The 24,036-nt window shown below is 37.8% G+C and overlaps 1 protein-coding gene and 1 pseudogene across 2 annotated transcripts in view; both read right to left on the reverse strand.

The window, feature by feature from the left end:
* Positions 1-694: 694 nt before the first annotated feature.
* LOC141549077 (mothers against decapentaplegic homolog 4-like) lies at positions 695-11,721 on the reverse strand (annotated as a pseudogene).
* Positions 11,722-15,293: 3,572 nt separating this feature from the next.
* The window catches only part of TMLHE (trimethyllysine hydroxylase, epsilon), a 106,465-nt gene continuing 97,722 nt past the window's right edge, over positions 15,294-24,036 (reverse strand). For both annotated transcript variants that reach the window (XM_074278608.1, XM_074278609.1), the window contains exons 7-8: positions 22,374-22,512; positions 15,294-20,506 (exon numbers count right to left, since the gene is read on the reverse strand). In XM_074278608.1, coding sequence (XP_074134709.1) covers positions 20,375-20,506; positions 22,374-22,512 — 271 coding nt within the window. In that variant the 3' untranslated portion in view covers positions 15,294-20,374. The remainder of the gene's footprint in view (positions 20,507-22,373; positions 22,513-24,036) is intronic.

Below are 24,036 nucleotides of genomic sequence, written 5' to 3' on the forward strand. Positions count from 1 at the left end.
TATGATAGAGAATAACAACGTCCTGAAATTTGAGTTGGAAAAAATAAAGAATTCACAGGAGGTGCAGGGAAACAAAATTTGTGAATTAGAAAAAATCTAAAAATTACAGGAAAGTAGGATTTTTGAATTGGAAAAAGAAAATAACTCACTAAAAAAATTAGTGAGATGGAAAAAAATTCAACAGAGTAAAATAATTCATTTAAAAACTCAATTGGGCATATACAAAAAGGACTAAAAATGTGAATGAAGAAAATAACTCATTAAAAATCAGGACATAACAAATAGAAATGAATGATTCATTGAGAAACCAAGAATCAGCCAAACAAAACAAAACAAAACAAAACAAAAAATGAAAAGCTGGAGAATAACGTCAAATACTTACTGGGAAAATCTATAGACCTGGAAAATAGATCTAGGAGAGATAATCTGAGGATCATTGGACTTCCCAAAAACTATGATCAAAAAAAGAGCCTAGATTCTATTTTACAGGAAATCATCAAAGAAAACTGTCCAGAGATAATAGAAACAGAAGGGAAAATAGGCATTGAAAGAATTCATCGAACACCAGCTGAAAAAGACAGTAAAAAAAGAACTCCATGGAACATCGTGGCTAAACTGCAGAAACAAAGGAAAAAATATTGCAAGCAGCTAGGAAAAAACAATTCAAATATCAAGGTGCCACAATAAGGGTCACTCAAGATCTGGCTGCCTCCACAGTAAAAGATCGAAGGTCCTGGAACCTGATATTCTGAAAGGCAAAGGAACTAGGACTGCAACCAAGAATAAACTATCCAGCTAAGTTTAGGGTTTTCTTCCATGGAAGAAGATGGTCATTTAATGAAACAGAGGAATTCCATTTGTTTCTAAGAAAAAAACCAGACTTAAACAAAAAATTTGATCTACATCCACAAGACTGAAGAGAAGCAGAAAAAGGTAAAAAGAACTCTTGAGAACTGTATCTCTGTTGTGGATATACAGAAAGTCTGCATGGATAATTTGATTTTACTGGTACTGGTTTACTGATAATATAAAAAAGGGAAGTAGTAAAGGGAAGGGGGTAGTATCAGAAAAAGGGGAAGGAGTGATTAAAAAGAGGAAAAGTACATCCCAGGAAGAGGCATAGAAAATCTACCACATCTGAGGGAATTTAGAGAGGGGGAGAAACATTGTGTGAATCTTACTCTCATCAGAGTAGGCTCAAAGAGTAAATAATTGACATATTTGTTTTTCAGAGAATTCTCTCTCACCTCATTAAAAGGGGGAAGAGGAAAAGGGAAAAAGGAAAAGGGGAATAAGGGAAGGGTACAAGAAAGGGATTTAAAAGGAGGGGGAGGGATACTAAAAAGGGAGGGCTGCACGTCACAAGTGTGGTTTATAAATTAAATATTGGGGAAGGGGTTCAGGGGGGTCACGGGAAAAAAAAAGCACAATCTGGGGATAATATGATGGCAAGAAATACAGAATTAGTAATTTTAACTGTAAATGTGAATGGGATGAACTCTCCCATTAAACGGAGGCAGATAGCAGACTAGATCAAAAGCCAGAACCCTACAATATGTTGTTTACAGGAAACACACTTAAAGCAGGGAGATACATACAGAGTAAAGGTAAAAGGTTGGAGCAGAATCTATTATGCTTCAGGTAAAGCCAAAAAAGCAGGGGTAGCTATCCTTATCTCAGATCAAGCAAAAGCAGAAGTAGATCTCGTTAAAAAAGATAAGGAAGGAAACTATATCCTGCTGAAAGGTAGCATAAATAATGAAGCCATATCAATACTAAACATATATGCACCAAGTGGTATAGCATCTAACTTTCTAAAGGAAAAGTTAAGAGAACTGCAAGAAGAAATAGACAGTAAAACTATAATAGTGGGAGATCTCAACCTTGCACTCTCAGATTTAGACAAATCAAACCACAAAACAAACAAGAAAGAAATTAAAAAAGTAAATAGAATATTAGAAAAACTAGGTATGATAGACCTTTGGAGAAAACTGAATGGCAATAGAAAGGAATATACTTTCTTCTCAGCAGTTCATGGATCCTATACAAAAATTGACCATATATTAGGACATAAAGATCTCAAAATTAAATGCAGGAAGGCAGAAATAATAAATGCCTTCTTCTCAGATCATAATGCAATAAAAACTACATTCAATAAGAAGTTAGGGGTAAATAGACCAAAAAGTAATTGGAAACTGAATAATCTCATCTTAAAGAATAACTGGGTGAAACAGAAATTATAGAAATAATAATTTCACCCAAGATAATGACAATGATGAGACATCATACCAAAATTTGTGAGATGCAGCTAAAGCAGTAATAAGGGGAAATTTAGAGGCTCATTTGAACAAAACAGAGAAAGAGAAGATTAATGAATTGGGCCTGCAACTTAAAAAGCTAGAAAAAGACCAAATTAAAACCCCCCAACCAAAAACCAAACTTGAAAGACTAAAATTAAAAGGAGAAATCAATAATATTGAAAGTAAAAAAAAAAACTATTGAATTAATAAATAAAACCAAGAGTTGGTTTTATGAAAAAGCCAATAAAATAGATAAACCTTTGGTAAATCTGATCAGAAAAAGGAAAGCGGAAAATCAAATTGTTAGTCTTACAAGTGAAAAGGGGGATCTTTCCACCAATGAAGAGGAAATTAGAGAAATAATAAGGAGTTACTTTGCCCAACTTTATACCAATAAATTTGATAACTTAAGTGAAATGGATGACTACCTCTAAAAATATAGGCTCCCTAGATTAACAGAGGAGGGGATAAATTGCTTAAATAGTTCCATTTCAGAAAAAGAAATAGAACAAGCTATTAATCAACGCCCCAGGAAAAATCCCCAGGACCAGATGGATTTACATGTGAATTCTACCAAACATTTAAAGAACAATTAGCCCCAATGTTATATAAACTATTTGAAAAAATAGGAGATGAAGGAGTCCTACCAAACTCCTTTTATGACACAGACATGGTACTGATACCTAAATCAGGTAGATTGAAAACTGAGAAAGAAAACTATAGACCAATTTCCTTAATGAATATTGATGATCTTAAATAAGATATTAGCAAAAAGACTTCAGAAAATCATCCCCAGGATAATACACTATGATCAAGTAGGATTTATACCAGGAATGCAGGGCTGGTTTAATATTAGGAATACTGACAGTATAATTGACCATATTAATGATCAAATTAATAAAAACCATATGATCATCTCAATAGATGCAGAAAAAGCATTTGATAAAATCCAACATCCATTCCTACTAAAAACGCTTGAGAGTATAGGAATAAATGCACTATTCCTTAGAATAGTCAGGAGCACATATTTAAGACTGTCAGGAAGCATAATATGTGATGGAGATAAACTGGAACCTTTCCCAGTAAGATCAGGAGTGAAACAAGGTTGCCCACTATCACCATTACTATTCAATATTGTATTAGAAATGCTAGCCTCGGCAATAAGAGTCGAGAAAGAGATTAAAGGAATTAGAGTAGGTAATGAGGAAATCAAACTGTCACTCTTTGCAGATGATATGTTGGTACACTTAGAAAACCCCAGAGATTCTAATAAAAAGTTATTAGAAATAATTCACAACTTTAGCAAAGTTGCAGGATACAAAATAAATCCACATAAATCCTCAGCATGTTTATACATCATCAACAAAATACAACAGCAAGAGATACAAAGAGAAATTCCATTCCAAACAAATGTTAAGTGTATAAAATATTTGGGAATCCATCTACCAAATAAAAGTCAGGAATTATATGAGCAAAATTACAAAACACTTGCCACAAAAATAAAGTCAGATTTAAATAATTGGAAAGATATTCAGTGCTTATGGATAGGCCGAGAGAATATAATAAAGATGACAATACTCCCCAAACTAATCTATTTATTTAGTGCTATACCAAGCTCAGACCCCCAAGAAACTATTTTAATGACCTAGAAAAAATAACAACAAAATTCATATGGAAAAATAAAAGGTCGAGAATTTCAAGGGAATTAATGAAAAAAAAGTCAGATGAATGTGGACTAGGTGTACCTGATCTAAAGCTATATTATATAGCAGCAGTCACCAAAACCATTTGGTATTGACTAAGAAGTAGACTAGTCGATCAGTGGAACAGATTAGGTACAAAGGACAAAAAAGGGTACATCTATAGCAATCTAATCTTTGACAAACCCAAAGATACCAACATTAGGGACAAAAATTCATAATTTGAAAAAAACAACTGTTGGGAAAACTGGAAATTAGTATGGCAGAAATTAGATATGGATCCACACTTAACACCATATACCAAGATAAGATAAAAATGGGTCCATGATTTAGGCATAAAGAATGAGACCATAAATAGATTAGAGGAATAGAGGATTCTCTACCTTTCAGACCTGTGGAGGAGGAAGGAATTTATGATCAGAGGAGAACTAGAGATCATTATTGATCACAAAATAGAAGATTTTGATTACATCAAACTAAAAAGTTTCTGTACAAACAATACTAATGCCAACAAGATTAAAAGGGAAGTAACAAATTGGGAAAATATTTTTACAGTTAAAGGTTCTGATAAAGGTCTCATTTCCAAAATATATAGAGAACTGACCCTAATTTATAAGAAATCAAACCATTCTCCAATTGATAAATGGTCAAAGGATATGAACAGACAATTCTCAGATGATGAAATTGAAACTATATCCACTCATATGAAAGAGTGTTCCAAATCACTACTGATCAGAGAAATGCAAATTGAGACAACTCTGAGATACCACTACACACCTGTCAGATTGGCTAAGATGACAGGAACAAATAATGATGAATGTTGGAGGGGATGTGGGAAAACTGGGACACTGATGCATTGTTGGTGGAGTTGTGAAAGAATTCAGCCATTCTGGAAAGCAATTTGGAATTATGCCCCAAAAGTTATCAAACTCTGCATACACTTTGATCCAGCAATGCTACTACTGGGCTTATATCCCAAAGAAATACTAAAGAGCGGAAAGAGACATATATGTGCCAACATGTTTGTGGCCGCTCTTTTTGTTGTAGCTAGAAACTGGAAGATGAATGGATGTCCATCAATTGGAGAATGGTTGGGTAAATAGTGGTATATGAAGGTTATGGAATATTATTGTTCTGTAAGAAATGACCAACAGGAGGAATACTTACATCAACTGATGCTGAGTGAAATGAATAGAACCAGAAGATCGCTGTACACTTCAATACTGTATGAAGATGTATTCTGATGGAAGTGGAAATCCTCAACATAAAGAAGATCCAACTCACTTCCAGTTGATCAATGATGGACAGAAACAACTACACCCAGAGAAGGAACACTGGGAAGTGAATGTAAATTGTTAGCACTACTGTCTATCTACCCAGGTTACTTATGCCTTTGGAATCTAATACTTAATGTGCAACAAGAAAATGGTATTTACACACATATATTGTATCTAGGTTATATTGTAACACATGTAAAATGTATGGGATTGCCTGTCATCAAGGGGAGGGAGTAGAGGGAGGGAGGGGAAAATTTGGAAAAATGAATACAAGGGATAATGTAATAAAAAAAATTACTAATGCATATATACTGTCAAAAATTTATAATTATGAAATTAATAAAAAAGGAATGACTGTCAACTATGAAGTGAAAGATAAAAAAAATGATAATATCATAGATGTATTACTAGAAAGGATCTTGCAGGTTATTTCTGACTTCCTACATTATATGAAGAGGAATGAGGCAGAAAGAGAAACAAATAATAGAATTATTCAACTTTTGCAGAGCAGATGCTCACTGTAACCTCTACAATTTAAGCATTTTCTTCTTTTTAGTGTTAATGTGTGTGTGTGTGTCCCACATCTGTGATTTCATTTGTGTGGGGATCTCTGGCCGAGAAATTTATTTGCCATTGCACTTCTTTATACTTTCTATGAAATTTAGAAAGTTGTCTGAGTCCACTGAGAAATGAAGTAGCTTAATTCCAATATATTTGTGATGAGAGAACCATCCCAGAGAGAGGACTGTGGGAACTGAATGTGGATCACAGCATAGTATTTTAACTCTTTTTGTTGTTTTCTTTGCTTGCATTTTGTTTTCTTTATTTTTTTCCTTTTTCATTTGATTTTTCTTGTGCAGCATGATATTTGTGGAAATATGTATAGAAGAATTGTACATGTTTAAAAAGTACTTGCCATCTAGGGGTGGGGGTAGGGGGAAGGAGGGAACATTTTGGAATAAAAAGTTTTGCAAGGGTGAATGTTGAAAATTATCTATGCATATGTTGTTTTGAAAAAAAGCTTTAATAAAGTAATAATAATAAAGAAACTAAGTGATTTACCCATGGTTGTTAAAAAAAAAAAAGGGAACAACATGAAACTTGAAACAAGTTTTGTCTTGCGATAAGGATTTTTCAAATATGTACATACATATTAACTTTGGCAAGGGTAACAATGAAGCTGCGAGATAACATGAATTAAAATTTTTTCTTCACTTGTACAAGTTTCAAAGACATTATTTTAGGAACAGGCCACACTGAAATGTTTGTGACCTAACTTCCTTAAAGGCAGTCAAGCTACTCGTAACAATGTTAACTTACTGTGAAATGATTAACCAATGTGGAGAACAATTTGAAATTATGCCCAAAGGGTTATAACACTGGGTATACCCTTTGATCCAGCAGTGTCACTAATGGGTCTATATCCCAAAGAGATCATAAAAAAGGAGAAAAACCCATATGTGCAAAATTGTTTGTAGCACCTCTTTTTGTAGTGTCAAGAACTGGAAAGTGAGTGGATGCCCATTAGTTGGAGATGGTTGAATAAGTTCTGGTATATGAATGTGATGGAATATTATTGTTCTATAAGAAATGATGAGCAGACTGATTTCAGAATAGCTTGCAGAGACTTAAAGGAATTGATGTTGGGTAAAGTGAGCAGAACCAAGAGAACATTGTTCACAGCAACAAGATTATGTGATGATCAACTCTGATGGCCGGGGCTCTTTTCAACAATGTGATGATTCAAGGGAATTCCAATAGACTAGTGTTAGAAAATGCCATCTGCATCCAGAGAGAGCTATGGAGACTCATCAAAGCCTAGTGTTTTTACCTTTTTTGTTTTTTTTTTTCCCTTTGGTCTGATTTTTCTCACACAGTATGATAAATATGGAAATATGTTTAAAAGGATTGCACCTATTTAACTTATATGAGATTATTTGGTGTCTTGGGGAAGTGGAGAGATAAGGGAGGGAGGAGAAAATTTTGAAACACAAAGTCTTATAAAAATGAATGTTGAAAGTAATGAAGGTTGCATTTTCCATCACTGGAAAGCTGCTGAGAGTTTCATCTGGATAGGTACTCCTTTGTTGCAAGCTGTACGTCATGTGAATGAGTTCCTAAATGAAGGGAAAATTTTAAAATCAGTTTTCTAATATGAAAAGGTCAATCAGGGCAAAAGTACACTTTATCTTGGGGTTATAAACAGGATTGTAGTTTACAATGCACCATCCTGACACATGCCCACAGCACAGGAATCTCAGTCTGTGGACCTGCAATGAGTACAGTATGTCATCAAGGACTTGGAGGACCTCAATAGAGCAAGGCATTCCTTGAATGCTCTGTCCCCCCAGCCTTTTATAAAACTCATCCTGAGTATGCAGAATTGGGATAGGCCACCCACAGCAGTCCCAGCAATAGCCACAGACTGATAGTGGGGGCCATTCCCCATACTAAACCTACTCCAAGTATATTTCCTACTCTTGCTCTGGCCTGAGCAGCTGCTGCAGCTTGCACTATGACAGCCGGCACGGGATCTAACAATGGCATTGCTGTAAGTCAAAGTCCTTGACACATACACTGGGATAAATCTTATGAACAGCTGTTCCTGATGTTTGGCCAATTTCTCTGTCTAAGTAAGTATCTCTGCACAAACACCACATGATCACCGAGGCACCCTACCAAACATCACTTATGCATTCTAACAGCACACCCTTGCCTATGTGCAGCCTTGTTCTTTCAATCCTGTGAACATTGGAGAGTTGACCCAAGCAAAAGTGGTCTCCTCCAGACACCTGCTCCACATTTCCACCGACAGTAACAACTGGGCCGCTGGAAGGAACTTTTAATATCTCTCCTACCTGAATATCCATTTCAAAGTAGGCGGTTGAACACCAATATTCAGGAACAGGTTGATTGAAAAGGAGTCTGGAATACAATCTAATTGGGAACTGATCAGTAATGTCCTGCATAGGGTGACAGACAGATGGTGCTAAAGGTGACTATTTTGGTGGGAAGGTACATTAGGCATGTGTATTACAGCTCCAGTGTTGGTGGTAATACTGTTATGATGATAAGGAGCTATCTGAGCAGTAAATTCACTCTGCTGCTGTCCTGGGTCACTAAAGCTATCTGCGAAAGTCCTTCACTATGACAATATACTGGTAGACTGATTTGTGGAAGCCACAGGAATGTTGGGAAAGTCAGCGGTGCTGGTAGTGTTAAAATCAGATGAAGCTAATATGGCTTCGTTTTTAATATGTCTCTAAAGGTGCATGATTATTCAACGGACCCCTCCAAATCATGAATATACTAAATGGAGCAGAACTTTGCCTTATCAGTCATGAAGAATCAGTGCCAAGTGATACAGCTTATTCATAGTGATGTGGATTCACACAGGCACGATTATATTTTAGGTCAAAAGGACATTGATTATATTTCACATGTTTAAGTTCATTTTTGTGAAGTTCAGGCCACCTTCAAAGATGAGCATATTTGACACACTGAAAACCTTCCCAACCACGCACCAGACCCCCCAAGCCTGCCATCTAATGTCCTCTATGTTGTGACACATATATTAAGCTTGGTCCATTTGTAGTCATAGCTGTTATTAAAGAATACAATTCATTCTTCTTTTTCAGCTTCTTTATCAAACTTTTGGTAGCTTTTTTTTTTTTTTTAACAAATGTTTCACTTTTTGTCCTTTGTCCACGGTACATCAAATTATAAATATTGCTCATATATTACATCATTATTTGTGGGACAGTTAGTAATAGACATATTATCCCTTGGCTACTGTTTTAATCTTTTGATTCAAATTATTCTAAAATTTTAAGAGCAATTGTGATAGTGCCCAGGAAGCCAGGGGAATTTCCAACGCTGCCCACGGGCAAAATAGTTACAGGCCAGAGATTTTGGATAAGCTTCCTTCTGGCCTTTGTACAACCCCTAACCCCCACCTACACCACAGAGCTGCTTCCTCCTTCTCCTCCCAGGCTCCAGGGGCTGGAAGGGGGCAGGGCAGCACTGAGAGGATGCATGGATGTCCCAACTGGAAGGCTCCATTAAAACGACTACACTGTTAAGTTTAAACCCACTTTAAGCCCACTTTCTTAAGTTCCAATCAATGGAATCCTTATTGCTAGTAATTGCTGATTTCTGAGGTACAAATGCTCTCACTGACAATTTAGTAATGTGCTTTCTCAAGTCTATTAAAACTAATTGCAGCACACCCTTGGATCAACCACCCTAGTAGAGGGTCCGGCCTTGGAAAGGAGAAGGACAAAGATTTAAAGGAAGGATATGAGAGTGGGGAACGTGTCAAGGAGTTTTGAGATGAAAAGGCGGTCACATTGACTACCTTCAGGTTCCTCAGAAAGGCAAAAGTCTTTGTTATGAGGTTGGGAGAGGTGGGGGGAGGTTGATGTATTGAGAAGAACTAAGGAAGAAAGAGAAAGTTTGGAAGTTAGGAATATCTTTGGTGGTGATTGAGACTGGTTGTTCGTAGTCCTTTGTTCTTGAAAATGACCAAAGTAATGTACTGGGGTCTTGGTATAGTGTTTCTGACTGTGGCTGATCAGACCAATACAAGTTCAGAAATCTCTACCACAGATAGGGCACAAATAATCCATATGATATGGAATAGGATAAGGAATAAAAGCTGCAACAAAGGGCCAGTTGATTTGTACTATACAATTTAGAATGTACCCATTCCCCTTACTCATTCAGTAGTTTCTAATACAAAGCCGAGAGATAGGACAAGGGAGTGAAGAATTTGAGCCAGAATAGAGTTTAAATTGCTAACTATAGTGTGGAAACTAGAAATGGAGTAAAATGAAGTCAGAACAGGCCTAATAAATGGCCTGAGAAAGTACTAAGTGCAGAGGAATTGGTGGTCTCAAGGAGAGTAAACAAGGTTTAAGAAGGGTGAGACATCAGGAAGGAGGGATTGGTAATTATAGTCAGCTAGAATAATGTTATTTTCTAATTTATCGAATGAGACACTTGCAGGTGAGATCCATTATGTGACAACTCCATGGTGTGCCTTAATAATGCAATGAGAGGCAATATAAGGTTTGTTTCTGAAGGATGTTTGTGTGGTACATTATGGTTTGTAAAAATGACAGAATGAGTGTGCCCAATGATCAGGTTTTTCGAACAGCCTGACATTTGTGCTACAAGAGGTAGCTCCTTGCTTTGGGTCTGGAGTCAGCAAGACCTGAGTTAAAATCCCACCTCAGACACTTATTAGCTCTTTGATCTTGGGCAAGTCACTTCCCAGGTCTGCCTCATTTTCCTTCTTTGTAAAATGGAGACCATAATAGCAACCTCCTTCCCAGAGTTGTTGTGATAATCAAATGAGATCATATTTATAAAGTGTTTGGCACATAGTGGGTACTCCCCATAAATGTGCTCTGGCTATTTATCATAAGGTTACAAACCTCCACAATTTGTAACATCTTGGTCATGTGCTTATAAAGCTGATCAAGTATGATTACAGGATTACAGAGGGGAACATGGGAGCTACTCCAATATAGAACACAAATGGAACTATGTGCCTACAAATCAATTTGCACTTGAATGCTGAATCGTTATGGAAATTTGGAAGCAATTCGATGACAGCCAGAACATATTGTGTTTAGTCAAAAGTGGTTGGTTTATATACTTTCCATGTGGACACCAAAATCATTATGCAAATGATCAACTATAGTTTCAAATCACTGCAGAAACAAATTCATGATGCTTCAAAGATGTACATGTTTGATGTTACAGAAGGAAAAGATATTTATAAATAATATCATGAATAATTATTTATTGCTTAACATACCAGTAGAGGACTTCTATTGATTTTTTATCTTTTTATTAATTATTTATCTTTTATTGATTGTTTATCTTTGAACCACTGTTGTGAACCTCCAAGAGGTTTGCAAAGAGAACTATGGAGCCTGAATGTAGCTCAAAGCCTAATATTTTCACCTTTTTTTGATTGTTGTTTGTTGTTTGCTCTTTTACATTTTGATCTGATTTTTCTTGTGTAGCATGATGAATGTGGAAATATATTTAGAAGAATTGTCCATGTTTAACCTATATTGGATTGCTTGCTGTCTATGGGAAGAGGTGAGGGGAAGGATGGAGAAAAATTTGGAACACAAGGTTTTGCAAAGGTGAATGTTGACAGTTTGGAAAAATAAAAAGCTATAAAAAGAATCATTAGTCAGGACAGCTAGGTGGCGCAGTGGATAGAGCACCAGCCCAGAAGTCAGGAGGACCTGAGTTCAAATCTGTTCTCAGACACTTAACACTCCCTAGCTGTGTGACTCTGGCCAAATCACTTAACCCCAATTGTCTCAGCAAAAAAAAAAGAAAAAAAGAAAAAAAAAAAGAACCACTAGTCTAGGCCAACTATATAACCAACTCCATATTTCTCATTACCATGATGATGGCCATAACTCAAGTTCTTACAGTATGTCCAACTGCAAATGGGCACAAATAGTCCCATGTGAACATTTTGGATGGAGATATCTCTAAATTTGTGCAGTTCATGTTTCTCTTGAGCCACAATTTTGCTTTGCTCATAGAGCACAGTGAAGGCCTTCTTTGATTTAAGTAGGTCATGTTGAGCAGTCCTTTGCCAGTGTCTTTCATGTCACCAATTAATTCCAAAGTTCTTCAGAGAAACCTTGAGAATGTCTTCATATCACTTTTTCTGGCAACTATGTGAGCGTTTTCCTTATGTGAATTCTCTGTAATATAATCTTTTAGGCAAGTATATGTTTAGCATTCAAGACCATCTGAGTTATATTCTCTGCAATAGAGTTTGAATGTTCGGCAATATAACTCAAGGACCTCAGTGTCTTATACCTCATCCTATCGAGTGATCTTCTGAATCTTCCTAAGACAATTCAGGTGGAAGTGATGGATTCAGTTTCCTGGAATGGCGCTGGTACACTGTCCAGGTTTCACAGGCATACAAAAATAAGGTCAGCACAATGGTTCTGTAGGCCTTCAGTTTACTAGGCAGCCTAATATCTCTCCTTTGTCACACTTTCCTTCAGAGCCTCCCTAATACTGACCTAGCTCTGGCAAATGTGTGTACCACCCTTCTCATCTATGTGAACAACCTGAGTAAGTCAACTTATCCACAGCGTTCAAAATTTCTCCATTTGCTATAACCCTATATGGATGATGTCCACCATTCACTGGTGGAGAATCTATGTTTTCTTAATGTTGTTAGGCCAAAATTAGCAAAGGCAGCAGAAAATTAACCCATGCTTTGTTGCATCTCAGTTTTGGAGATTGTATTTAGTGCACAACCATCTATGAACAAAAAATCATGTAACAATTCTCCTTCCACTCTGGCTTGTAGCCTTTTCGAGTTAAATAATTTGCCATCAATAGTGACCTTGATGCCATGCTTGTCCTCATTGAAAACATCTGACAACATTGCTGCAAATATCTTGCTAAAAAGCATGGAAGCAAGAACACAGTCTTGCCTCATTTCATTGACTGAGAAAGCATGAGAGCATCATCCATTATCCAAAACCTGGGCAAACATGCTATTATGAAATTGACATACAATATTGATGAACTTCTTTGGGCAACAAATTTTGCCATAATTTTCCACAAGGGTCTGGCTGGAGGCTCAGCATGAACCACACTTTCACCTCCCAAACAGCATGGGGGGGCTGGGGAGCTGAGTCTGGGAAGACTGAGGGAATCTCGACTGATTAGGAGTGCCAGGACCAGCAGGTGAGAAGGAACCAGCCCTCCAGGAGTGCAGAGGCAGGGCTGCTGCGGGCTGCTGGCACTTGCAGGAGGGAGGAACGCTTGGTTTAGGGTTCCAGGTCAGAGAGGAGAGGTGATGTAAAGATAGAGGCATCTTAGAGGTACTTACTCTAATACTTTTCATTTAAAAAACGAACTGGCAAAGAAGAAAGAACCCAATCACAGAAACTTATTAAGGGGAAAAGGAAGACTGGGGTTCCTCTCCAGAGGACACTGAAGTTTAAAAAAAAAAACTTTTTCCACCCTCAAAGAGTAACATCAAACGGCTCTCTGCCCAAAGAGAATTTAAAGAACTCAAAAAAGAATTCAAAAATCAAATGAGAGACATTGAGGAAAAACTATAAAATAAAAATAGAAACCAAAATCATCCAAAAAAAAAGATTATGAAAAAAGTTATCCAACTAGAAAAGTAGATACAGAATCTTAAAGACAAAAATAGATTAGAATTTTGAAAATTAGGATTGGGTAAGGGGAAGGCAATGGAGCTATAAGAGAGCAAGAAATAACAAAACATATTCTAAAAATGAAAAAAACAGAACAGAATATGAAACATCTTATAAGAAAAACAACAGATCTGGAGAACAGATCAAGAAAAGAAAATATAAAAATAACTGGACTATCTGAAAGCTGTGACCAAAAAAAGAACTTCAATATAACAATGAAAGAAATAATCCAAGAAAATTATACTAGAGTGATAGAACATAAGGGGAAAGTAGAAATTTTAAAAACCCATTTATTACCACCTCAAAGAGATCCTTTTTGAAAAATACATAGGAATATAATTGCCAAATTTTAAAAGCCCCAGATCAAGAGAAAATTTTGCAAGAAACAAGAAAGAAAAACATTTTAAACAATTAAAATTGTGCAAGATTTATCAGCAGCCACAATAAAAGACTATAGATAGGGCTTTGTGGCCCAGAATATCATATCTAACAAAATTATCCATGATATTGAATGAAAAAAAATAGGCATTCAATGATCTTGCAGATTTTCAGGACTTGCAAACAAACTCAAACTCAATAGAAAATTTAACATATAAAGGCCAATCTCAAAGATTAATTTCAAGGAACTTAAAATGGACAAATTGTTTTTTACATGGAAATGTATACCTTACGTTTAAGATTGAAATTGGCAGTTAGGCAGCTCAAAAGAAAGATTGGGGCAGAGTTGAGTATGATCTGACTCTTAAAAGCAAAATCATCTAGGAAAAGGTAAAAATAGTAATTATGTTATACAAATGAGGTGCAGAGGAAGAATAGACACAGAGACATTAGAGGGGGGAGGAGGCCTCGTAGTTCTGAAAACCTACTACATTGGGATTGGGTTCAATAGGCAACACTACATATATACCATGACGGGTATAGCACCCTCCAAAATCTGTAAAGTAATAAAGGGAAAGGGAAAGGGAAGGGGGAGATGGAAGTAAAGGGTGAAAGAAGAAGACAAGGGAGAGATCTTTATAGTCCCTCCCCGTAACGTGCTGTCGTCTCCAGAAGCTGCCAGATCGCTCTCTGGGAGGAGATCTGCTGTGTCTACTCAAATCTCTCAGACAGATTCTTCTTCCTGTAGAGAACCGTTGTCTCCAGACAGTTGCCGTTAACTCTGGTCCAGAGAAGTGATTTCCCTTCCTGCAGAGAGCTGCCTCAAGTCTGGTCTACAGTAGAGACTCTCTTTTCCTCCAGAGCTGCCCTCTTTTATCCTCCTAGAGAATGGGCATGGGATAATGCAAGGGCTTCTGGGAAGAATTACTTCAACCAATGAACTTGCTCCTCCTAAGCATGCAAGCCCCTTCCCAGAAGTTTGAAAAGGTTAAACTCCCAGGAAAGGCCGGAACTAGAAAATTGTTTAGTACCGACTTAGCACTTAGTAAAAACCTAATATCTCATTATCTCATTAGCACTTAGTAAGAACCTAACACCTCCCCCTTTCCTTTTCCTTTTCCCCTCTAACTTCCCTATAAGATGAGAGAAGTTCCTCTGTGAAATCAAAAAAAAAATTATATATATATATATATATATATATATATATATATATATATATATAAAATAGTCTCTCTTTGAGCCAAATCTGATGAGAATAAGATTCATACAATGTTCATCCCTTTTACTTCTTTCCCTAAATTATAATAGGTTATAATAGGGGAGGGGAGGTTAAGTAATAGCAAGGCAAGTTAAGAAGCAGAATTAAAGAAGAAGAGTAGCAGGGATAGGAAAAAGTGATATACACAAACGCTATAACAAGGATCAGAAGTAGAATTTATTAGAAAACAAAGTACACAAAGTACAGCTAGTAATTGATCTTAGACAATGTCAAACTTAAAGATTCCATCAAGAGAAAAATCTACATTATATGTCAGCCACACTAATACAGTTTTAGATACATGTTTACATATGGGTAACTGTGTGAGTTTATGTATATTTCGGAGTATATGTAGATATGTATGCATATAGTTCTATGTAGGTGTGTATAAAGATATATGTATATGTGGGGGGGTCTGTAGGTAGGTATGAATGTATGTACATATACACACACATATATATATATATGTGTGTGTGTATTGCATGGAGTGTGTGTGTACATGTAGGTATGTATATATCTATATCTATATTTAAATATATCTGTGTTAAACTATAACCTGCTTGGGGAAGGTGGGGAGGATGAAAGGGGGAAAAAGAATAAAGTAAAAAAAATGCTCAGTAGAGAACAAAATAGCAACCTATAAGGAAATAAAGAAAAGATAGATACTCATGAATATAATTTCTTGTACCATTATATATACTTTCTTGAAATAGTAGTTTATTTTTATATATTTTGATTTTTCCCTGATGTTCTGATGGGCACATGACAATGTCGTTTTGTTTCATTTTTTTATTCTCCTTTTCTGCCTTTCTTTTTTCTTATTTAATGCAATAGAATTTTTTTTCCCCTGAGGCTGGGTTAAGTGACTTGCCCAGGGTCACACAGCTAGGAAGTGTTAAGTGTCTGAGATCAGATTTGAACTCAGGTCCTCCTGAAATTCAGGGCTGGTGCTCTATCCACTATGCCACCTAGCTGCCCCCATAAATAGAATTAAAAAAAAAGCTTTGGTAGCTCCTATTGCTAAAAATAAGAATGATTTTTGCTCTGACAAAACATATCTGGTCAAAAGTCATTTTAAAAATTAACTAAACAGGATTGTTATTAAAAAATAAAACTTCAAATGTTTTTTTAAAATGATGAGCTGGCTGATTTCAGAAAAGCCTGGAAAGACTTGTATTATTTGATGCTGAGTGAAATGAGTAGAACCTGAATAACATTGTATATAGTAACAATATTATGTGATGACCAACTGTACTTGGCTCTTATCAATGTGATGATTCAAGGCAGTTCCACTAGATTTGGGATGGAAAATGCCATCCACAACCAGAAAGAGAACTATGTAAACTGAATATCGATTAAAGCATGGCATTTTCACTTTCTTGAGTTGTTTTTCTTTTTCATGTTTTTTTTTCCCTTTTGGTCTGATTTTTCTTGCACAACATGACAAATATAGAAATATTTAAAAGAATTGCACATATTTAACCTGTATCAGATTACCTGGTGTCTTGGGGAGGGGGAGAGGTAAGGGAGGAAGAGAGAAAAGTTTGATACAGAAAGTCTTATAAAAATGAATATTGACAATTACCTTGACATGTATTTAATGCTATTGAATTTTTTTTTTTAAATCAGAGTTCAAATCCAGCCTCAGACATTTACTAGCTGTGTGACCCTTGGAAGTCACTTAACCCTGTTTGGGAAAATGAGATGATTGCCCCTTTACAGAAGTTTGAACCAAGAAAAAAGAACATATAGTAAAGGACAGGGGGAAAAACATGAAAAATGACTGCCAAGAAATGTTTGTTTCAGAACACAAGCTAAATTCGTCATGAAATCCCAACTTTTTCTAACTACTCCTGAGAATAGGTAAGAACAGCTGGAGTAGACTCCTTCAAATGTGCATCAAACAACCATTATGGTTCAATAGATGACGCCACAGTAAAGGGTTTTTATCAGGCAAAAGTCTAAGGAAGTTATATGAAAACATTTTAATGCAAAACCCTTTACATCTGATACCTGTTACAACCATTGCACTGATAGTGGGGCGGGAGGAGTGTGCCAAATTATTCCCCACCCCTGACATTGAAAACATCAAGACTTGCAATGTCACAAATGGTTGGCCCTTGGCACCAAAGGTAAAATTGGACTGCTGAATTAAGAGAATGTTGCCTTTGTTGAGGATGCGCTGGACGGCCTCTGGATTGAGACTCTTAGTTTTCGGAGTAGGCAGTATGGTACAAAGGCTGTGTGTTCAGAAGACCAGGGATCAAATCCTGCCTCTGTGACTTTGGGTACTCTTTTGGACTTAGTTTCCTCATCTATCAAATTAGAAGGGTTGACACAGGTGGCTTTTGAGGGACTTTCTAGCTCTAGATCTACAATCCTATGAACAAATAGAAAATACATTTTCTGCTATATATAGCATTTCTTTCCTAAGAGAGAAAATCAGAAAATTTGGGGGAAAATGCAAGGGTCTGGATTTAAAGTTACTCTTGTATGCCACCATGATCTTGACATGTCAGAAAAGCTGCCCTCCATTCTCTTGTTCAGATGAAAGCTGGAGAGTGAAGAGTGTTTTATATTGTTCTCACAATAAAAGAACAGGGTTGGAACCATCCTGGGAAGGGGCCAAAGACCTGGAAATGCTCTGGGTGGCCAGTTTCCTCATCCTTTAAAAATGTTCTGCTTGAGGGCTTTGTTGTTGGGTTTTTGGGGGGGAGATTTTTTGGTATGGATCTGTTCTTTCCTCAGAACCTCCTTGGATGAGGAGACTCCCTCCATCAATGGAGATCTTTTGTACCTTCTCTGTCAGAGGATTGCCCAGACTGCCATGAGGCTAAGGGACTTGCCCAGGGTCACACAATCAGCAGGTGTCCAAGGTGGGATTGGAACTCAGGGATTTTTTACTCCAAAGTAGGTTTTCTATCTGCTAGACCATGATGCCTCTCTGCACTTCTATTTGTTCATTTGTAAAAACAGTGCTGTTGCCTCTTCCAAATACCATATGGGCTCAAGAAGCTCAAATGAGATAATGTATGTGGAATGTTTTAGAAATATTCTAGTGCTACATAAATCTAAGATTTTATGATTATCAGAAAATCTGAACTATACCCCTAGGGCCAGGGGGCACCACAGTGCAGAGTTCCTATCCAGCCTCACACACTTCCTAGCCATGCTACTCTGGACTTCATCTCTGTTTACCCCAGTTTCCTCCTCTGTAAAATGGAGACCATAATAGCATCCACCTCCCAGGGTTATTGTGAGGATCCAATGAGCTGACTGGAAAGTGCTTACTCAGTTCCTGGCAGATTCTCTAGAAATGCTTATTCTCTCCCCTTTCCTCCATCCTGAATCCATATGAACTTCCTCACCTTTCAAAAATTCAGTTTTCCCACCTCCAACACACACACACACACACACACACACACACACACACACACACACACACACCCCTGTCTCATCCACTGTGCAATTTCTCATCTGTAACATGGCTGGGTTGTCCTGAAGGTGGTTTCTTAGGGCCCCTTATAATTTCTGTAACATCTACCTCCTAGGGTTATTGGGAGGCAGAAAGGAGCCAAATGAAAGTGCTTTGTAAATGTGGAAGCCCAACAGAAATGGTCATCTTGCCACTCACAGGTATTGTGTTTCTGTGCAACAAACTACACAAGCAGAACAATGCAGGTACTTTGTAAAGAAACCATCCTTCCTTCCTGTTTGCTGATAAAAAGCAGGTGAGCCCTTTCCCCCTATCTGCATTGGGTCCTTCCACGTAAAATTTGGGCAGTTGGACTGTTTATTTCTAAAATCCCTTCAAAATGTGACCTCAAATGTTCACTCTCTGGGGTTACATGATCTGGGTTCAAATGTGAATTCTGCCACCTGTGAGTTCTCTATGTCTCTCTCCAATGATGGTCTCTGAAGGCTTTGGCTCTAAATCCATGATCTTTTAAGTCTTTTTCTTTTTTTCTTCTTTGGGTCACAGTGTCCTCATCTATAAAATCAGGAGTTTTTATCAGATGGTCCCTGAAGTCCCTTCTATCTCTGCCATCCTGTGACCCCCCCAAATCCCAAGGGAGATTTATGGGGCTAAGAACTACAACCATAACACTATGTTCTAGGAAACCCCTATAACTACAAATGAAAATATCAAAAGCAAAGGATGAGAATTCTAAAATGGAAGGCATTCACTACTTTCTAGTACAAAAGTTATAAAATAATGGAAACTGAGGAAAATAACCATGTATTGCTAACTATGACTTAAAGGTGTCTCACTCTAAGTACAACCAAGGTCTTTGACCTTCAAGGTCCTTGCATCCCAACTGTTTTTTTTTTTTTTTTTCTGCAATTTTGGACCTGTCTGTTCCTCATCTATCGAATGACGGGCTTACACTGGATGATCTTTAATAACCCTACCTAGTCTGAATCCAAGATTCTGATCTCAACAAAGGCGAGTGAATTGGATTTGGAATCATAAGACTAAGGGTCACATAGCTGTATGATCTTTGGAGTTCAAATCCAAGCCCAGGCACTTCCACTTATATGAGCTTGGAAAAGTTGCTTCCCATATGTAAAATGTGGGAATTGGACTATCTCTGAGGTCCCATCGAAATTTAAACTTCAGATCCCCTGATTCCATCCGTGCTCACTGACCTTACTAAGCAAAGGATAAATGATATAGACCTGAGAATCTCCCAGGATATCCTCGACCTTTCCATTGCGGGGAGTAAGAAGACTTGGGTTGGGTCCTGACTCTGATGAAAACTACCTCTAAGACCTTGGAATCAGTCATTCAATTTCCCAGGGTCTCTGCTTTCCTAATTTCCAAAGTGAGGGGGTTGACCTAACTGCTGAAGTCTCTCCCAACTCTAAGCAATATCGCTCCTAGTCTAAGACTATTTTAAGGAATTCAGATACAAAGGGATTTATTGTGGGGATAACATGGGAATGAACTCATTTGGATCATACCAAAAGGCCCAAGAACTAAAAAAAAGCCTACTCTATAAAAGAGAATGTAAAGTGTTTTGCCATTGGATGGGAGACTTTGAAGCCTAATAGGCCCTCTCTTTTGTGTGTTGCCATGTCAGTAACAAGAGAAAACTTAAATAATGTGGGGTGCTCTAGGAGGCTGGTCTAAAGGTTGATGATACAAGAGTTCCTGCTCTTTAGGTCCTGTGCAATTCTTTCTGGTAGCCAGAGTGCTCAGTGGCTATCAGGCTTTATTTCCACGACTGAAGGTTTAAGCTTGAAGTCCAAGGAAGCGGGCTGTATTTAACACATCATCTCTTGTCAGGTAACAGCCACATAGCTGGCGATAGCCCGTGAATGATTCCCGGCCATGTAGAACACGCCAGTTGTCTATAAATAGGGCCTGTGAATGAATAAAAGGAAAGAGAAGATGCAGTCAGAAGAGAAGACTATGGGAGCCTGAAAACAAGGAGATTACTTTTTTTTTTTTTTTTTTGTAAATTGTATTTTATTTTTTATAATTCTGTGTAAAAAGATTTTGAGTTGAAATTTTTACTCTCTTCCTTCCTCCTATCCCCCCTCCCCAAGTTGGCAAGCAATCTGGTACAGGCTATCCATGTACAATCATGGAAACAAATCTCCACCTTGATCATGCTGTGAAAGAAGAAACAGAACAAAGGGAAAAACCACCCCAAAAACCACCCCCAAATGAATACACTATGCTTTGATCTGCATTCAGACTTTATAGTTCTTTCTCTGGAGGTAGAGAACATCATTTCATCACAAATCTTTTGGAATTGTCTTGGATCATTGTATTGCTGAGATGAGTCCATCACAGTTGATCATCATGTAATCTTGTTGCTGTGTTTTCCTGGTTCGACTCACTTAACTCAGCATCAGTTCACATAAATCTTTCCAGGTTTTTCTGAAATCCTCTGCTCATCATGTTTTATAGCACAATAGTATTTCATTACATTCATATACCACAACTTCTTTAGCCAGTCCCCAAATGATGAAGAATTCCCTCAATTTTCAATTCTTTGCAACCCCCAAAACAGCTGCTATAAACATTTTTGCACATGTGCCTCCTTTTTATGATCTCTTTGGGAGGGATTGCTGGGTCAAAGGATATGCACATTATGATTGCCCTTTGGGCAGAGTTCCAAATTGCTTGGAGGTTACTTTAAAGAAAAGTTTTAAATGGATTCTGAATGAGCTCAAAAAACCAGTCCCCACTTTTGAATATTCAATGTCTGAGGAAAATGCTGTTAAAAACTACAAAGGAAAATGGTAGCACCACATGGTGCCTATAATTAAGGAGATTGTAATGGCTGAAATAATGACCTCTCAATGGAGAGGGCCCAAAAAGAGCCAGGCAGCAGAATGGGAAGAGTCTCAACTGAACTCTCCAACAGTCTGTGTCCTCAAAGACCTGCAACAAACAGATTAGGAGGTCTAGGGAAACTTAGTGAGTCTCAGTCACAGCACACTCTCTACTGGAAAGAAATGTTGTGAAGTTCAAAGCAAGAATTTGTAAATGAGTGTTTTGTTCTTGGGATCCCCAAGCGCTACCTTCTCTATGAGGCCTTTCTGGATCCCCTTCTGCTGGTGTCCCCTCTTCATATTACCTCGGACCTTTTTATTTATTTTGTACCTGCTTCAAATGCACTCTCTGTGAAGCAGGGCTTTTCCATTTCTGTCTTTATACATTTAGTGAGCTCAATGACTCCTTGGTGATTATTCCTCTTTTTCTGTTATTCTTCCACTTTCTCAAAAGATAGCAGACTTCTCACAAGGCATAAGCAATAGAATCTCTTTGAAGACCAAGTTCAGTCTTTTATTCTGGAAGGAGTAAGGAGCCACTGATGGTCCTAGCATAGAGGAGTGATGTAGTTAAGAGTTGGGCTCTGAGGAGATAATTTGGGCAGCTGGGTTTCTGATAGGCCCGTTTAGAAAAAATGCAAGTGAAAGGACCCCTCTATCTTTTCCCTTACACAAAATACCATTACTGGGCTATTTCCCAAGAGTTTCTTATTCCCAGTCTGAAGGTCCAAAATTTGAATGCTCTGTCCTGTGCCCTCTTTTCTCCTCCCTTTATCCTACTTCACTTGGGGATCTCATCAGCTCCCATGAATTTAATGACCATCTCAAGTTCACACTGAAAGCAAAAGCAAAGAGACCATCTAGAAAGCCCAATTCCTAACTCCTCGGCTCACTCACTAGCTGCAAGGCAAACCACTTTGATTCCCTCCCCAAAGAGGGGCACTCACCTTGCCGGGTTTCAGTTTGATCCATAACTCATTCTCTGGCCTCCTTAGCTCTGTTGTAAGAGTCCGGTGTGCCGCATACCAACGGTGGACAACATCATAAGGCACAGTGTTGATGACTGCACGGTCATAATTGTTGTACCTGTGATACAAGTAGAAATCTTCTTTTATTTTTTGTTTTATACTTTTTATTTACCAGATATGTGCATGGGTAATTTTATAGCATTGACAATTGCCAAACCTTTTGTTCTAATTTTTCCCCTCTTCTGCCCCCCCACCAGACGGCAGGTTGACCAAAACATGTTCAATATGTTAAAGTATAAATTAAATACAATCTATGTATACATGTCCAAGCAGTTATTTTGCTGTACAAAAAGAATTGGACTTTGAAATAGTGTACAATTAACCTGTGAAGGAAATCCAAAATGCAGGTGGACAAAAACAGAGGGACTAGAAATTCTATGTAGTGGTTCATAGTCATCTCCCAGAGTTCTTTCGCTGGGTGTAGCTGGTTCAGTTCATTACTGCTCTATTGGAGCTGATTTGGTTCATCTCATTGTTGAAGAGGGCCTCCTCCATCAGAACTGATCATTATACAGTATCATTGTTGAAGTGCACAACAATCTCCTGGTCCTGCTCATTTCACTCAGCATCAGTTCACATAAGTCTCTCCAGGCCTTTCTGAAATCATCCTGTTGGTCATTTCTTACAGAACAATAATATTCCTTATTATTCATATACTACAATTTATTCAGCCATTCTCCAATGGATGGGCATCCACTCAGTCTCCAGCTTCTAGCCATCACAAAGAGGGCTGCCACAAACATTCTTGCACATGCAGGTCCCTTTCCCTTTCTTTAAGATCTCTTTGGGATACAAACCCAGTAGCAACACTGCTGGGTCAAAGGGTGTGCACAGTTTGATAACTTTTTGAGCAAATTACTCTCCAGAATGGCTGGATGTGAAATCTTTTATAAACAAGGCTTTAAGTCAAGTGCAAGCAACAATGTGATCATCCAGAGAGCATGAGAGGGAAATATAAGGGAAGAGGCATCAGGGGGATCAGCCTGCAGATCAGCCACTTCGGCAATTTCTGATCTTGGATAGTTGTCTGTGGCGTTGAGAGGTCACTGGGTCAGGCTGAGCCAGAGTCAGAGCCTCAGGCCAGGCCTTCTGGACTCCGAAGTCTGCTTTTAGCTATCCTGTTATGCTGCCTCTTACCACAGGTAAAACATTATCTAGCCTGTCCAGATTGCAGAGGAGACAATTGATGCCTTCATTAGTAAAAGTGACTTGTACACATTCAAGGTGATCAGCACTTTTCTACTTACTAATTTGTTAAGGGTCAATGAGTCTGGCAGGCCTCATTTGGATTTGACTTTTGGGTTTCTCCCTCTTGTACCCAAGCCTCTATTATAAGAGTGTTCTCACCTTTTACTTTAATTTTAATTCCCCCCCAAGCCCTCTTCTGAGATTATGTCTGGAGCAAAGGCCTTTAGTGATAAAACCTGTGGCAGCAGCACTCCATTTCAACTGATTCCCAGGAAGCTCCTCAAAGGCAATGACTCTGATGCTGCAAGATGGCAATATTATGGTGAGCGCAGATGGAAGGACCTGGATGGTTTTGATCAGGAGCATGGGCTACAGGATCAAGAGTCACTTTAGG

The sequence above is a fragment of the Sminthopsis crassicaudata genome, chromosome X, assembly GCF_048593235.1.
Source record: "Sminthopsis crassicaudata isolate SCR6 chromosome X, ASM4859323v1, whole genome shotgun sequence".
Lineage (NCBI taxonomy): Eukaryota > Metazoa > Chordata > Mammalia > Dasyuromorphia > Dasyuridae > Sminthopsis > Sminthopsis crassicaudata.